General features: G+C 27.1%; 1 protein-coding gene across 1 annotated transcript in view; it reads right to left on the bottom strand.

Annotated features, from left to right (window-relative positions):
• Nucleotides 1–287: 287 nt before the first annotated feature.
• Nucleotides 288–17,333, bottom strand: part of LOC105847505 (adhesion G-protein coupled receptor G4) — a 100,014-nt gene continuing 82,968 nt past the window's right edge. The window contains exons 12-15 of the mRNA XM_065808082.1: nucleotides 17,111–17,321; nucleotides 16,697–16,965; nucleotides 934–1,015; nucleotides 288–764 (exon numbers count right to left, since the gene is read on the bottom strand). Coding sequence (XP_065664154.1) covers nucleotides 389–764; nucleotides 934–1,015; nucleotides 16,697–16,965; nucleotides 17,111–17,321 — 938 coding nt within the window. The 3' untranslated portion in view covers nucleotides 288–388. The remainder of the gene's footprint in view (nucleotides 765–933; nucleotides 1,016–16,696; nucleotides 16,966–17,110; nucleotides 17,322–17,333) is intronic.

The raw sequence follows: 17,333 nt of genomic DNA, 5'->3' as shown, positions 1-17,333 counted from the left end.
CTTTTGTTTTTATTTCGATTGTCAATTATGTAATTTGTTCCATTGTAATTCTATTGTAATTACATTAAAAACTAATATTATACTAAAAAAACTTTGTTTCTGATTCAATAAAAAAACAAACCAACAAAATTTTACTCTTTTAATACTTCTTGGCCAAAAAAAAATTTTATTTGTGTTTTTCACTCTAATTTCAAATATGCAATCTTTTTTCAGTTATCAAGTTTATTTTCGAAAAAAACATTAAAAAAAAAAAAACTTCACATAGATCTCCAATAGAAAAAAGAAAATTTTTATTTTACTTTATTATACTACGCTAAACAGATTTATACTCTTTTATGTAATTGTTGTTTATAAAAATTGTGATTAAATCTGTTACGTTTATCGACAGCTAATTATTTTTTACTGATTTTTTTTCCAACCATAAAAGCCACTGTTTTTTAACTTCCTTGTTACGCACAGTATAGAACAAAAATATAAAAAATCCTTGTAGCGAATTTAAAATACTAAAAATCCATTGAAATGTGTTTCGGAGATCACCAACAGCTAAAACTGCAAAAACCCAGGTTGTGCCAAGCAAAACAGAACACGACAAAGCAATTCGGACTTTATTAACTCTATTTTTTGATTTTTTTCCTACTTCGTTTAGATCATAACTTGATCCAATGCCTTTAAGAACAAGTAGGAGTATTAAAATATTGCATACAATTACAACTCCGATTGGCAAAAGTACTCCGAAGTAAAACGGAGTACCCCTCACAACACATCTAAAAGAAAACATTAACTCATTTAGCAATCAGGAGGTAATAATATACGCAGAAAATAATTATAAGTTATAAGCATCAAAGTATGTCTACAATACTCGTTTACGCATTTTAGACAGTTGACAAAATGGATTTACGCATGATTTTTGAAAATAGAGTATACATAACTTACATCTTAAGATCTCGATCAGTTGATGGGCCGAGGTATTCGTGATTAATAGCAGCTGTTGCTATTGTCAAGATGAGTGGTACACCTATATAAGAAAGTCTAGTGTTATTTATATGTTACCATTGTTGTTATAAACTTATAAACCTGCATAGTGTCAACATATCGTAACGTTAGAATATTTTGAATTTCTCTTTTGTTATAATCTCATAAATTTTTAAGATTAAAATTAAAAATTAGTTTGTTAAATTAAATAATCAAAATATCATATTTGTAAATTTGATTGCTTAGAACACGCATTATTTATTATTTATTAAGTAATATAGATTGGTAAAAGACACAATAGCATTCTTGTACATGAGAATTATAAGACTTCATCTCTCAATTTTCATGGCAAGAAAATTTAATTTTCTGATTTTATTTATTTTATTATTTTTATCTTCAAATTTATATAACTTTATTAATTTTATTGTTATTATTTACGTAATTTTTAAAACGTTTGTTTTAGTTTTTTTATTGTAAATTGTAACCTTATTTGATAAAGTTGAAATTAACAACTTATTTGTAAACAAACAATTTAAACAATTATAAGATTAATGATAATATAAGATTAATTATAAAACATAAATAACATTAAAAATAAAATGAATAAAAAAAACTTTTTAAAAATAGCTTTCTATTCAATCGACTAAGAAGTAGAAAATAACTTTTTTCTGTTTCTGGTACTCGTGGAAATCATGTACTTAGTAATAATCACTTTTGTAAAGCCAATAGTGGAAGACATTGAAGGCAATTCATGTACGTATGTAAACAAACAAACTCATCGAAGTAAAGGAATAGAAAGTTTGGCGCCTTTAGCTTTATGTAGATTTAAAACGAATTTGATTTTGAAAGCATCTGACTTAAAAGGCGCCAAACTTTCTATTCCTTTACTTCGATGAGTTTGTTTGTTTACATACGTACATGAATTGCCTTCAATGTCTTCCAGTATTGGCTTTACAAAAGTGATTATTACTAAGTACATGATTTCCACGAGTACCAGAAACAGAAAAAAGTTATTTTCTACTTCTTAGTCGATTGAATAGAAAGCTATTTTTAAAAAGTTTTTTTTATTTATTTTATTTTCAACTTTTTAGTCCTGATAAAATTGAATTATTACACTTATTGATTATGATTAATATTCAATAAAAATTTATTTTGAATTCTGTATATAATAATTAACAAAAATATTTGGAGCATATTTTTTTTTATTAATAATTTAAATGTTGGTTGGGTCTTCTTCTCGGTTGATGTATTTGTTCTTTTTTGGACGCATTTTTATGTGTCTGAAATTAACAAGTGGAATATTTGTAAAATTTTTAATTAAATTTATATTGATACTTAACACTTTTTGATGCCCTCTCGGTTTCCGATGTTTTTTTCGGAGTTCCAGATCTAACCAACGGGGAGGTGGGGCATCGTAAATCTAAAATACTTATTGAATCAAATGTAACAAATATAGCTATTGTTAGTCGGCAAAAGATTATTTGTAAAATTTCAGGGCTGTACGATCAAAAGAATTGCTTCAAAAAGCGCTGTGAAGTTTTGGCCTCCACAAAAAAAAAATGCGGACTCGTCAGTGAGTGAATAGAAAGCTATAAAAAAGTATTTAATCAATATAAACAACAACAGCTGGTAAATATTTAAATCTTTAAAAATCAAAAGTTAAACGCTCTTAACGTTGAAAAATGGAAATAAAACCCTATTATTCTAACGTCATAAAATGATATTGTTGCCAAGTAAGTTGCTTAAAATAATAAATTTATCAAATTAAAAAAAAAATAAAAAAACAATTATCAGTATAAAATTTATGCCCATGTTTCAAAATACGGTTGCTCACTGAAAAAGACAACGTGAAATTTGTTTTTTAATTCATAATTTTATTATTAAACGAATTCAATATAAATACTGACGTTGATAAAACAATCCCAAGAAAAACAGTTCTTTTTATATTCTAAATACATTTGATTATGGTCTGAATAAAAAATACCTGGTACAGGTTCGTTTATTAAATATGGTAGGTTAGGAATAGGGTTCATTTTCTTGTTCAAGTTTTTAAAAAAAGAATAACGAACTGGTCAAGATAAAAATGATACTTATTTGAAAATATCGTCTAATAAAATGAAGATTTTTTAATTTTTTACATTTTCAAATATTTTGTCAATTGTTAAAAAAAATGTGCTCTACTTAAAGTGAGTTTAGGTGTTGATTTATACCATGGTTATTTTGAAAAAAGTAAATCTAATTCTCGTTGGTTTAATCGTATTGAACAACATTTTAAAATGTTAAACTTTAGTGACAAATTTTTGACCTTTCGTATACTAAGTGTAAACGATCCTGCAAATCAACACAATTAGTCTGCAATAAAGTTTTTAAAGAGGGCATTTAATTTAATTTCAAGATTAAAGTCTGTTCGGACTCTGAGTGACTTTTTAAAAAACTCTTTATCAAGCTAGAAAAAAAATTTTAATTGCAGAAAATTTGACACTGACTAGAGTTGTTGGAATATTGAGATGATCTACACAACATAATAACTTGATTTGATTGAGGCTAAGAGATTTAATTTATTAATTAAGAATGAAGCGTTATGAATTCGCTACGCTTCATTCTTAAGTGATAGTTAAAATATTTAATTAATTAAAAAGTAATATCTATTTAAAAACATAACCTTTTAGACATGGTATACGAAGATGCGGAGTTGTCAAACTCAAAAATGTACAAACCACTACATAAGCATTACTCCTTTTCCTCGATACTTACCATCAATATAAAAATTTAAGATTAAAAATCTTCATGACAAAAAAGTTTGTATATATTTGTGTTATTTTAAAGCTAACTAAACACAGTAAAGGTTTTAAAAAATATTATCTTCGAGCTGATTACAATGCTTAATCAGTTTTGTGCTTATACCTCGCATAAGCTTATGAGCAACAGTTTCCGTAAAGTTTTGTAATGCTACACCCCAAAAACGACAAAATTGATTGCTGTCTATCACACTTTTTCCCATTTTATGCAGTTTACGTTACATATTTGCCCAAAATATTTCAATGTGACGAAGTTGTGGCACGTTTGTAGATGCAATTCAATTACACTTTTTGAATTATAGCTTCAAGATCAGGCCAGAAGCTGGTTGAGTCAGATGTTGGTTGGATCATCATGCTTTCAGATCATAGGCAAAAGTTGCTTTTTTAATCATTCTTGCACGTAAACATTACAGGTTATGTTTCCAGTGAAATGTTTGAGTGTTGAAACCACAAGAACAGATGGCTTGCCATACCAAATCTTTCTTTGAAAATTTTTTGGTTATGATTATTTTTAGGAAAACGCCAGAATTCGTTTTTTTTTTGAAATTATTCAAAATTGCTGGCCTGGGAGCATGAAACAGTCAAGTTAGCAGTAGGTTTCATTATCTGTTATAATGCACTTTTGATTTCCTTCAAGATTTTTTCATAACAATTTTATACCACGTCTTTGGCCTTTACTAAATTGCTGTTAGGTACTTCCAAGGCATTTTGCTTTTTGTATGACTTGTAGCCATATCTCTTTTTAACTTCTTGAATTGTAGACTTGGAAACACCCGTGTTTTTTTTTGATATCCCAAACGGAGTACTCTGAGTTTGCATTTATACAAACATTTTTAAAATTTTATTATTTGAAAAGGATTTAAGTCTGCTTTAAAACAACAACAACAAAAGTTATCAAATTTAATTAAGTGGTACTTGAAATTATTAAAATCCAAAAGATCATTATCATTCAGGACAGTCTTTATAACTAATTCAACATCCCTTGATAATAAAATGATCAATTAAATTTCTAAAACCCTTGATTATCATATTATTACTGTACCCGAAACACGGTTTCGGAATTACTCAGTACCAAATAATAATTGGTACAACCTATTTCGTAAAGATAACCGAGACGGACGTCAAGGTGATGGTGTAGATATCAACATTACTGGCGTATTTAAGTATAATAAAATTTATCAGCTCCACACAAACTGTTCTCAAACAAGTTTTGGTATCTTTAAAAATTAACAATTAAAAACACTTATTGGGTGTACATATAGATAAAATAATGCTAATTTAATAAAATTTGTCGCTGCAAAGTCCTGCAATGGTTATTCTCAGTCATTTTAATATTCCGAATAAAAGGTGATCAAATGTTGGTATTAAATCTTCCAACCCAAACAATTCTATTGAGTTTAATTTCAGACATGTTTACCTAAGCAGTCTCCATATCACCATATCATATTTCATACTTTTCAGACATTCTATGGTTTCTTAAATTATATATTGGGCTTGTTATTTACTTATAACAGTAATTTTATTTTAAACTTGTCTCTTAATGCTTTACTAGGTATTAAAACTAAAGGTCACTTTACTATCACTTGAAGAATCTTATTTTCGAAACCGTTCCTTGAAAGGGTATTTCTATTGTTTAATTACAAATATGTTTCAAGACCAAACTTTTGCATTAATCTGCTGAGATAATCTACTCTCGCGTGCCAAATACAATTGCGTGTGTGTGTGAGTGGTGGTGGTGGTGGTAGGGGGGAGGGGTTGAGTAAGGAATAAAAAAAGGGTTGGAACTTTTGTCCAGATTTATAATATACAAGAGAGGTCTTAATAAAAGAGTGGGTGGGAAATTTTTTATGGAACACACATAAAATATTTTAATTTTAGTATGGCTTGCTTTCAAATTAACAAAGCTTTTTTTAACTACTGTTATATAATTTGTATAGGGCTTTTGAAATTCAAATATTGTTTTATTCTAACCAAATGCGGCCTAAACAATACACAAGATATTTCATTATCACTTTGTTAACTATAGTTAACATATCAATCATATATCAATATCTCAATCAAACTATTACAAAATACTCTTGCAAGGTTAAATAGTTTTAGGCTATAGCTTTGCCTTTTTGCTATTTATTTTTATATATAAAAATTCTGTTCAAAAAAATATAAACAAAATTATATCCATACAAAGGAAACAATACAGGAAGTAGTTGCATATAGACATTACATTTTTATCTGTGTAGTTACAAGTTACTAGAAACTATTTTACTACAATATAAATTAATTACTGAATAGTAAGTCAATACTTATAAGGTAAATAATACAATGTGTAAAGTTAAGTCCACACTTTGACTCAGTTCTTATAACTTATATTTATATATTGAATATTCTAATTTGGACTTTGAGTCTATTAAACTTAACATTTGGGCAATAGACTTTAAACATTGAAAATAGATTTTGAACTTTAAATCATATACAAATTATCTGGCTTTATGTTTAGTAATTACTACTAAGTGAATGAATAAATGCATGGATTATGGAACTTGATTCATTTCATTGCATCAGTTTAATCAAATCTAATAAACTAAAATTATAAACTTTACATTAATTTGAACTTAAAGTATAGTAAAATCTCTAGTACAAATGAGTGAATTTAATAATGTTAATTGAATAATCGTATTTAATTAGTAATAGACTAGTATGTCTTTTGATGAAATTAGGTATATTATAACTTAAAAATGCCATTTGTTCTCCATTCTCAGGCAAAAGCCTGTTTCTTTTAGCCTCAGATTACAGATATTAAAAAAGACACCCATCGGTTTTGCACCATTTCAAGTGGATTTAAAGCTAAATAAAAGAAGAAAAAAAAGAAAGAATAAATATAGTTATAATAGTGTGCGTGAACACAGCAAATTAAAGTATATTAAACTTTGAAAAAACTTTAGAAACTTTTTCACAACTTTATGGAATTTTAGAAAATGTACTTTCAAAATACATCCTTGTTATTTTAAAACCTTATTTTTCTACAACTTATTTTAATATTTTATAAAACCTTACTTTTCATATTATCACATTATATTTAATAACCACATTATACTTTATAAAACCGTTTTTTTTTTTTTCACTGGTCAACCTTGGCCATCAAGAATTTATTTTTTGAAGTCAAAAAAAAAATATTCTTCTTACAATGGAAATTAGTGTAAGAAATGCAACTTAACATCGTTTATGTAATGAATTTTATGTTGTAAATTTATGTTGAATGAACTGTTGTAGAATAACTGTTGCTCAAATACAAACTAATCGATTCCTACAAAAGTTGCTGTACTGTTGTACAGCTACTTAAGCATTTAACATTATTTCTGTAATTATTATAAAACAACTGAGAGTAAGACCATTTATAAAAATTACGTAAGACTATTTAAACGCCTAAGGAAAATTTCAAAATCAACATACTACACTATTTTACTTGAAAAATACAAATTAAACTCAAAACGCACTTTGCAATTAATAAGCAAACTTACTGGTAACACTAAATAAATATCACAATCTTTGCCCTCAGTTATTAAAGTAGATGATAATTTTTTTGTTGATCAAAAAACAATTGCTTCCGAATTTAATAAGTATTTTGTATTTGTAGGTCCGAACCTAGCCGAAAAAATTCTAAACCCTGAAAAATTTATAAAGGCAACATATGACCCTCTAAACTCGTATCTGAATTTTTTTGATTTGTCTTTTGAAGAATTTGTAAGTGCTTTTAAATTGTTAAAGTTAAATAAAGCAGTTGGTCCAAATGGGAATGTTATTATAAACTGTTTTGACGTTTTAAAAGACAAACTTTTCCAAATTTTTAAATGCTCTATTAATCAGGGAACTTTTCCTGATCATTTAAAAATAGCAAAAATTATTCCTATACTTAAAAAAGGATAAAAAACTTATGTAAAACACTATCGTCCAATTTCTATCCTCTCTGTTTTTTCTAAAATTTTAGAAATGTACAACAGAGTATATAATCACCTTTTATCAAACAAGTTATTATATAACATCTAATATGGATTTAAAAAAAATAATTCAACAGAGCATCTTAATATTCAGCTAACAAGAATTATCTTTTGATTTAGCGAAAGCGTTTGATACCATTGATCATAAAATTCTTTTAAAAAAATTAAAATATTATGATAACAGGCAATGTTTTAAAATTTTTAAAAGTTATTTAACTAATCGTAAACAATTTGTTTACGTCAATGAAACATTTTCATCAAATTTGTTAAATACTACATGTGGAGTTCCTCAAGGCTCCATATTAGGACCTCTTCTTTTCCTTATTTATATAAATGATCTATACAAAGCCTCGAATTTAATAACAATTATGTTTGCTGACGACTCTAACTTATTTATGTCACACAAAAGCATTCCTATTTTGTTTCATTGCGTGAACATTAAGTTAATAAAAATATCTAACTGATTTAAGACTAACAAATTATCTCTTAACATTGATAAAACTAAATGGATTCTTTTCCATCCTATAATCAATAAACATAAACTACCAATTAACATGCCTCATCTTGTTATTGACAACATACAAATTAAACAAGTAATAGTAAGCAACTTTCTAGGTGCTTGTATAGATGAAAATCTTACAAAATCTTATTTCAAAAAGTATAGGAATATTGAACAAAGCAAGAAATGTTTTAAATAAACATACTTTAGTACAACTATAACACTCATTTATTCATTGTCACATAAACTATGCAAACATTGCTTGAAGTAGTATAAAAAAAAATTAACTTAAACCTCTCTATTGTCAGCAGAAGCATGTAGCACGTCTCATATATTTTAAAGACCATTATACTCATGCCAAGCCTCCATTATTTGAAATGAAAGTTTTTAATATATATGAGCTGAACATTTTTAATATTCTTTGTTTTATGTTTAAATGTAAAACCAATTCATCCCCTATTTCTTTTCTTAAATTGTATTCATCGAAAGATAAAAATAAATACATTTTACGCAATGATAGTTTTATTAAGCAGCCCATTTTTCAAATAAATCTTTTTAAATTTTGTATTGATTATCGCGGATCATTCTTATGGAATAAAATAGTTTTAAAATTTTACTCAGTAATTTAATTCATCAAAGTAACTACTTTTCTTTTAAACGAAAGCTTAAAGAACTCCTTTTACAATCGAAGATGTAACAATATATTTTTGATATTTGTTTTTAGTGATCTTCTTTTTTACCATCTATTTAACCATTAATTTATAAAAATTATATATATATCATTAACAACTGTAATATGTAATAATGTATATTGTATTTATAACGGAACATTTTAAGTTTCTTACTTCGTTAACTTATTTTTTATTTTGTAAATATCTTATAATTTTTAACACGATCATTTCGGTTCTCGACGACAAGACCGTATGTTCTTCTTCGAGTTCCAGCGTTCTTTTATTATTTAATAACAATCATTATATATATATATATATATATATATATATATATATATATATATATATATATATATATATATATATATATATATATATATATATATATATATATATATATATATATATATATATATATATATATATTGTTATTATTATTATTATTAATATTATATATTTGCATTTCTTTTTTTTGGTCATTTTTTTAGGTGCTCCCAGAAATCCTTACGGTCTTATCACAGAGCACCGCGGGAGAGCATTTAACGAGAAGTTCACGCCTCCTTCCGTACCTATGTCACTTTTTGGGCTGGAGCTGGCGTCGAACCTCGGACCTCTGGGTTCCGAGCCAGAACTCTAACGTCTGCGCCACGGCTGCTCTTTAAATATTGTAATGAAATGCTCATTTGAAATGTGATAAAAAGAACAAAACAATAAAATAAAAAAATAAAAAATAATAAAAAAAGTTATTGAAAACCAATCTTAAGTAATTTTAATTACCGAAAAAAAAATTTGCCGAAGCCGATGATACTGCAAACATAACCCCTGGCTTCGGCCTGCCAAAGATAAAGCTAAATTTTTGGTACATTCCTAATTTAATATATCTATATAAGTTTTACACTAAACCAAAATGAATAAACCAAAAGATTTTGACAAATTGAGATTTACGAGATTTTTCATAGGTCGACGATTTGTATAGCCTGATTACACTGAAAGTTTTTTTTATCTTATCAGTGGCTGGTAAGATAATATTACGGCCGGTATGCAACGATTTGTTTTTGTTTTTTTGTTTTGAAAGTTTTTTGCTGATATCAAGTAAAATTTAATAAACAAGGAAGCAGGGAGGGGGGGGGGGGATGGGATTTTAATAAACTTAGGTTAATGAAGAAATTTTCCAAAAAGTAATAAACGTCCCCTCTAGTATTAAGCACGTGAGCGTACAATAAACTGCGGATCAAATATTTAATCATTTTGTTAAATTCTAACTATCGTACTGTTTGAAAGTACTTTATCCTCAAAATTAATAAATCAAAGAAAAAGTATAATCGTTGGGTTATTCCACATATTAAAAGCATAATCCGATAAAAAAATCTGCTTGGCAAATCAACTGCTTAACTAACTCAATAATGAACTTAAAATAAATTACAATTATCTTAATAGTTCCGTAAAAGATGAAATATTCAAAGCAAAAAGAAGACATGAAAAAGAAATAATATTAAAATCCCAGAATAACGCAAAACTAGTTAACTCGTTTATATTAAGAAAACGACTTAAAATTAAAGATAGAGTTCATTCTCTCAAAAAGACTTCAGTTAGAACTATTGAAACTCTTTCTAATATACTTATTATTCAGGATTCTCAATTCCGATCAATATTTGCTCTTAAATGCTCTGAATATTTTTAATCGTTAAATAAAGTGATATTAAAGCTGAATATATTTATAATGACAGCTTCTCAGATATTATTAAGGAACTTACCAATATAAACCCTTATTACTCTTTCGGATCAGATGGCTTGCACTCCTTAATACTTAAGATATATACCAAAAGCTTTGCACTTCAACTACAAAAATCTTCCATGAATACTTTAGTTCTGGAATGGTACCCACTCTCTGGAAATTTTCAAATATTTTTTTAGTTTAATTTATAAAAAAAATAGGAAACCAATTACTTGCTGAAAACTGTTGACCTATTTCCCTAACTTTTGTTGCGTGCAAAATCTTTAAAAAATTTGTAAAGAACATCAGCAGTTGTAACATTTTCTCTAAAATAGCTTTTTTCATCATAAATCGTGCATAGCTAATTGAGACTTTTAATATAATTTTGACTTCCATTTTAAAATGTCAAGTTGCTCAACACGGTTGAACCAACCCTTTCCGGATTACATTTTATTAAAAACATTTAAGTTTTGCAAAATAATCAAGGTATAAATCATTACTTAAGCTCAATTAAAGAGCGTTTATAAAGTGTTTATAAGACTATATCTTGAATAAGCAGTGTCGGTTTGGGCTCCATATTCAAAAACTGATACAACTGATTTTTTGGTTGAATGGTTTTTTGAAATGCGTTTCAGGCTTAAACAGTTTTAATAATGCGAAACTCTTAAAAGGATAAATCTACCATCATTTGAGTTTTGGTGCCTACGATGTAATCTAATCCAAATCAACGTTTTAATTGTTTATAATATACATCTACCAAAATTTATTAACTCCTTGAGGTAGTCACTATTTTATAATAAAGCGTGAGTATCTAAACTGCCTTTAAAGACACATCCAGTTATTTAATAGATTAGCTAAATTCTGGAACGAACAGTCTGGGCAACTTTCTATTCAACTATACTTTCTTTTAAAAGTAGACTTCTGGTTGTAAAAAGATTTTGATAGAAATATTTATAAAACTGGTTGTGTTTAAAGTGGAGTGCTTTTTCTGCACGTTAAATTTTTTATCATTTGTATTTTTTATGGCTACAATAATAATAATAGTAATAACAATGATAAAAACAATTGCAGTAATATTAGTAACAAAAATAATAATAATACAACAAAGATGTTCAATTTTTCCCCAGAATTAAAAAATAATTTTCCTCGTAGAGACTTAAGCCTTTAGAATTTCATAGACTTTAATTGATCTTTGACTTTATACTTTTATAACATCTGATATACTGTTTACAACATCAACATCTGATATACTATTAACACATTGGGTATCAGACAACATCAACATCTGATATACTATTCACATATAAGGTGTCGGACACCATTAACATCTGATATACTATTTATACATTGGGTATAGGTTTCCTTAGTCTCAAGGTTCTAGAATGTTGATTTTTTAATTCTAGGAACATGTTCTCGAAGGACTTTTCAAAACATTTAAAAGTAACGACAACACTACTTTAACAAAAACCATACAATTAACATATTATTCGATTTCTTTTCAATATTTTAATATATTTTTTATATAAACTTTTATCAATTTACCTTATAGCATTATATTTTATTTTTTTGAATTAGCCTTAAAATTTTCTACAATGCAATTTAAGACCAGCTTTTTACTACATATACGAAGAAAAAAAAATCTAAGCAAAAAGACAACAATATTGGATTAACTAAAAATTGGTCGAGAAAATGTTATTCTCCGAAATGACTAGTTATTCTCCGAAAAATTTGTCGGATATTTATGAGAACCTTTATTAACGTAAGATCTAAATGTTACTGGGGATAACCCACGTTTTACTTAATACATAAATAGTACTACTTTGTGAATATTAAGTTTATAAATATTCAAAGCTCCAAGCTCACTTATGAGAGGTTCGCAATATGCGTTTAAAATTTTATCCTTGAAGGATGTTTTTGTTTTCTACAAATTGTTTTAATTTTCGTGGTATTAGCACTACCAAAGAAATATAACTGTATATAAAATAATTTTTTTAAGGATGTTTTATTAAGAAGAGGTTTCTTTATTTATAACATGGAAATGTTTAATGAGATCTTACTTTCAATATATTTAATATGACATTTCTCGGACAGTTTTTAAAAATCTAAAACCATACCTAGGAAGTTTGTCGTTAATTCTCTTTAGATTATTAAGTTTTGGTTAAAAGGTTGGGTAATTTATAAGGAATTTTATTAGCCTTACTATTTCTATGGAATAGAACAATTTTAGTTTTCTCTCATTTAATGAAAGTCTGTTACTTATCAACCAATCATTTGTACAATTCTTTGTTAAACATTTTAAGAACTTTAATTTAAAAAACTTTTATATCTTCGAGAGAATAGTTTAAATTTGAGCCATCTGCAAATAAGATAGTACTTGATATTTTTGATGCAAAATGCAAATCGTTTATATAAAGAAATTATAATGGTCTTAAAAAAGCACCTCGGGGTACTCCACAAGTTATTAAGTTTTTTTGAAACTTTTATTACTTTAAGTATAAATTACATTTAGCTACTTAAATATGATTTAAAGCAAAATAAACTTTGGTTTTAAATACTATAGTGTTTAACTTTTTTTTTTTTTAAATCTCGTGATTCACTGTGTCAAAAGCTTTGGATAAATCAATAAAAACCCCTATAGTATAGGAATCACTATTAAATCCATTTTATATATGATTATTTAGTTCTACTTTTGCATTATCAATGATTTCTTTAATAATCATATTGGTTACAGTATAGCATTTTGTTTTTAAGTAATTTTACAGTATAATTTTGTTTTTATAAAGTTTGTTATACGTAATACTTTCAACTAGTTATGAAAAGCAGCAAAGTTTAAAATAGGTCTATAATTTGAAATATTACTTTCATCACTAGATTTGAAAATAGGTTTTATTTTTGCACTTTTCAACTTACTTTCCTTCTGTAGGTTAATTTATAATCTTTTTGTAGGTTAATTTGTTTTCATTTTCTAGCTTCATTTATCTTCCTTTTAAAGGAGGATAAATGAGCCTATTGTTAAACTTCATGGTGAACCTACAGAACAGCAATTTCAAGTCAAAATTTGTTTTAGTATAGCAATCATGTTGTTAAGATAAAATAAAATCTTATAATGAAACTTTGATTAAAAGGATCCCAAAGTGCCAAGACGAGTTGTGTTCATATCTCAAGTAAACTTAGAAAGGTTAAAAAAAAAAAACTATTTATCAAGATATTAGATTTTTGTTTATTACCAAAAAATAAAGTTTTTTTTTGTTAATAAACAGGGTGAATAATAAAAAGCAATTGCTTTTACTCAGCGTTTTCGGAAATTGATCAGCTTTACTTTAATAAAAATTTGAGCAAAATTGCTCAATTTTTTGTCTCATAAAGCTGATTTACTGAGCTGAAAACTGAATTACTCCAAAAACGCTGAGTAAAAGCACTTGCTTTTTTTATTCACCCTGTTTATTGACAAAAAAAAACTTCTTTTTTTTTAACCTCACAACATTATTTCCATTTCTAAGCTTCATATTTGGCTTTTGCTTTTTTATACTTAACATATTACAGGGTAATTCATTTTTATATGCGTGTCTAATCATTTTTATATGCGCATTAATTCATTCTTATATGCGCGTTTATAGGCAAGTCAACCACCCATAAAATCTCTAATATAACTTTATATAGACAATAAATAGGCTTTTATGTGTTTATATAGATTTATTCAAAATATAAATTAGGTTGTTGCCACTGCTATTTATTTAAAAGATGGTTGCCGAGCCAGTGCTGGCCAGCTAGCTTACTATGCATATGATTGTAAAATGGAATTAAATTAAACTCTGTAGTATCCATAACCTTTTTGAGTTTCCTGACTACCCCAACCGTATATCGAGGCTTTTCTCCCTGTTTGTAAGTATGCTTTAAAGAAGAAGAAAAATTCTTCTTTTGGATTAAGCTGTGGCGTGTATCCTGGCATATACTTAATAGCTATGCTATGAGAGGCTATTGTTTGCCTAAGCAAACACCTCTTTCATTACTAAAATGAAAGTACAAAGTGAATCTGCATTCCAGCCTCCAGTTTTTATTTCATAAGGCAGCACTCCCATTGTTGAAACAGCACAAATCAAACTAACACTCTTGTCACAATTTGCAGGCGACTGTAAAATTGCTAGTGAACCTTTTAGCGAATAACTATATGTACTGTTAGCGTGCAAATTAAATCCAGTTTCATCCAAATAAATATTTTTCATTTAAAATTCCGTTAACTTTGCTTGAAAATGTGTAGCGTGCATCAATAACTCGTGTTGAGTTTTATTCTACTGGCACATGCACAACACACTTTCTTAATAAATCTAAGCGTTTGAGTTTTCTTGAAATAGTCAGCTGAGACATATTGAAGCCTGCTGCAAAAAGATTCTCATCTATTGCTTCTTGCAAAAATTGTTTTCTTGTACGCATAATTCAAATTTTTTTTTTGAGCGTTTTTAGGTCATTTACTTCGTTTTTTATCAGAAAACGACTTGAATGCAGTCATATCGTTAAACTCTCCTCTGTTAAACTTAACAACAAAATTTTAAACTGTGTGCATAGATATATTAGGAGAAGTGGAAATGCTTGTTGTAGATTCATTTCTTTCAACTAAATGATTAAGCATTTTAATGTGCTATTTTCTAACATTTTTCCTTGTTTTATGATTTGCATAGCTATTTTCTCTTTCATCCATAGGATAAATATTTGAGTATTAATGATAATTATAAATCATTAAATTTACACTGTTGGCACCAGCGATTCGGAATACAGATGTGGAAGCGTTGGTGCTTGTTATGGATAATTGGAAATTCCACTGGAAATTACAGTTTTCCATAACAGTAAATTCTTTCTGTTAGACAAACACTAGCCTCTCATAGCATAGCTAGTAAGTATCTGCCAGCATACGCGCCACAGCTTAATCCAATAGAAAAATTTTTTCTTCTTCTTTGAAGCATACTTACAAACAGGGAGAAAGGCCTCAAAATACGGATGGGGTAATCAGGAAACTTAAAAATAATATGGGTACTACAGAGTTTAAGTTAATTCTATTTTACAACAATATGCGTAGTTACGTAAATCCAGCGCTATTTATTTTTAAATAAATAGCTGTGGCAACAACCTAATTTATATTTTAAATAAATCTATATAAAAACATTAAAGCTTATATAAAAGTTATATAAATTATATAAAATTATTATACATTATTTAAAAACACAAAAGCTTATATAAATCTTTATATAAAATTATATTAGAGATTTTATGGGTGGTTGACTCGCCTATAAACGCGCATATAAGAATGAATAAACACGCATAAAAGAATGAATAAATGCGCGTATAAGTATGAAGGAATAAACACGCATATAAAAATGAAGAGACGCGCATATAAAAATGAATAACCCTGTAAAAAAGGCAAAACAAAATATACTTTAACAACTATTCTTACTTTTATTGACGTCGAAGTTAAACGCTTTAATTATATCTTATATTTTAAAAGAAAAAACCATGAAGCAGGATCTTTCCTTCGCGAAAAACAAAATGGCGTTAATAATGAAAAAGTTTCTTTTTTAATATCACGATAAATAATTTGTTTAGGTAAGTTTAATTAACTCTAAACTTATTTTCCAAGGAATATTTAAAATACACAGCTTGCCTCCCAACTAAGGGATCACTTTAAAGAATAAACTTTAAATTTCTTGACTTAAAGAATATTGTTTAATTTAAAACCAATTCTTTTTTTCGATTAAAAAAAAAAGAAAAGAAAAAATTGGGGTGCGTGGAGCATTTGGTATGATAAATTATATATACTAAAAAAAAAAATACAGCCAAGAAAAATATTTTTTTTAGCCTAAATAATTTATTATGCAAATTCATAATTGCCATTTTAAGTTGCTTATTAAAATTTGAAAAAAGTACGCTTTACCGTCTTAACATGCACAGCGAATAAAAAAAATTGGTCAGTTATATAAAAAAGTATAGTTTATATCTTATATCTTGCAGCACATTATTAATAAAAATGTCATTCACAAAATATCACATCAAAATATTACCCCAAGCAAATGCAGAAGACTTTGCCATAAAGATACCAGAACTGTATGTGCCACGAAACACTATTACAAATTTTCGATACAAATTTATGCCTTCAATTGACATCCACAAAAACGTTGACAAAATAAAAAACTGCAACAAAGAAGCAACAGTTTTACATAAAATTCGAGGTTTGGTTTTTTCAACTAATGAAACAAATAAAATTAACACAATGATCAAACTTGCGCACATGTTAAGGAGTATTTTTGGAGCTAGATTGACACGTAGTTTCCTAAATTAAACTTTATGCCATTAAATTTTGTTGCAAGCTACATATATCTTTATTTTCAATTAATATATGAAAAATTTATTTATTACTTTAGAAATAGGCAAACAGTCTGTATATTTTATTTATTTATTTATATAAAGTTTCTTACGGAAATAAAGTATAGGTAACGATTGTCAAAAATAGTCCAGTGATTGATATTAAACATCCAATCCATGTAATAATACTAAGGCTTAAAGAATTGTTTTCTGATTGATTTACATTTAGTATTAGAGCAAATATTGTAAGATGGTTGCATTGGCAAAAATATTCTAATGTAGAATTGAAAGTAGTATTGCATCCATCAGACAACCATATTTTTTCTGTATTTAAAA

The sequence above is a fragment of the Hydra vulgaris genome, chromosome 10 (genome assembly GCF_038396675.1).
Source record: "Hydra vulgaris chromosome 10, alternate assembly HydraT2T_AEP".
Taxonomy (NCBI): domain Eukaryota; kingdom Metazoa; phylum Cnidaria; class Hydrozoa; order Anthoathecata; family Hydridae; genus Hydra; species Hydra vulgaris.
Note: the sequence above shows the minus strand (reverse complement) of the source record. Positions and strands in the feature narration are given on the sequence as shown.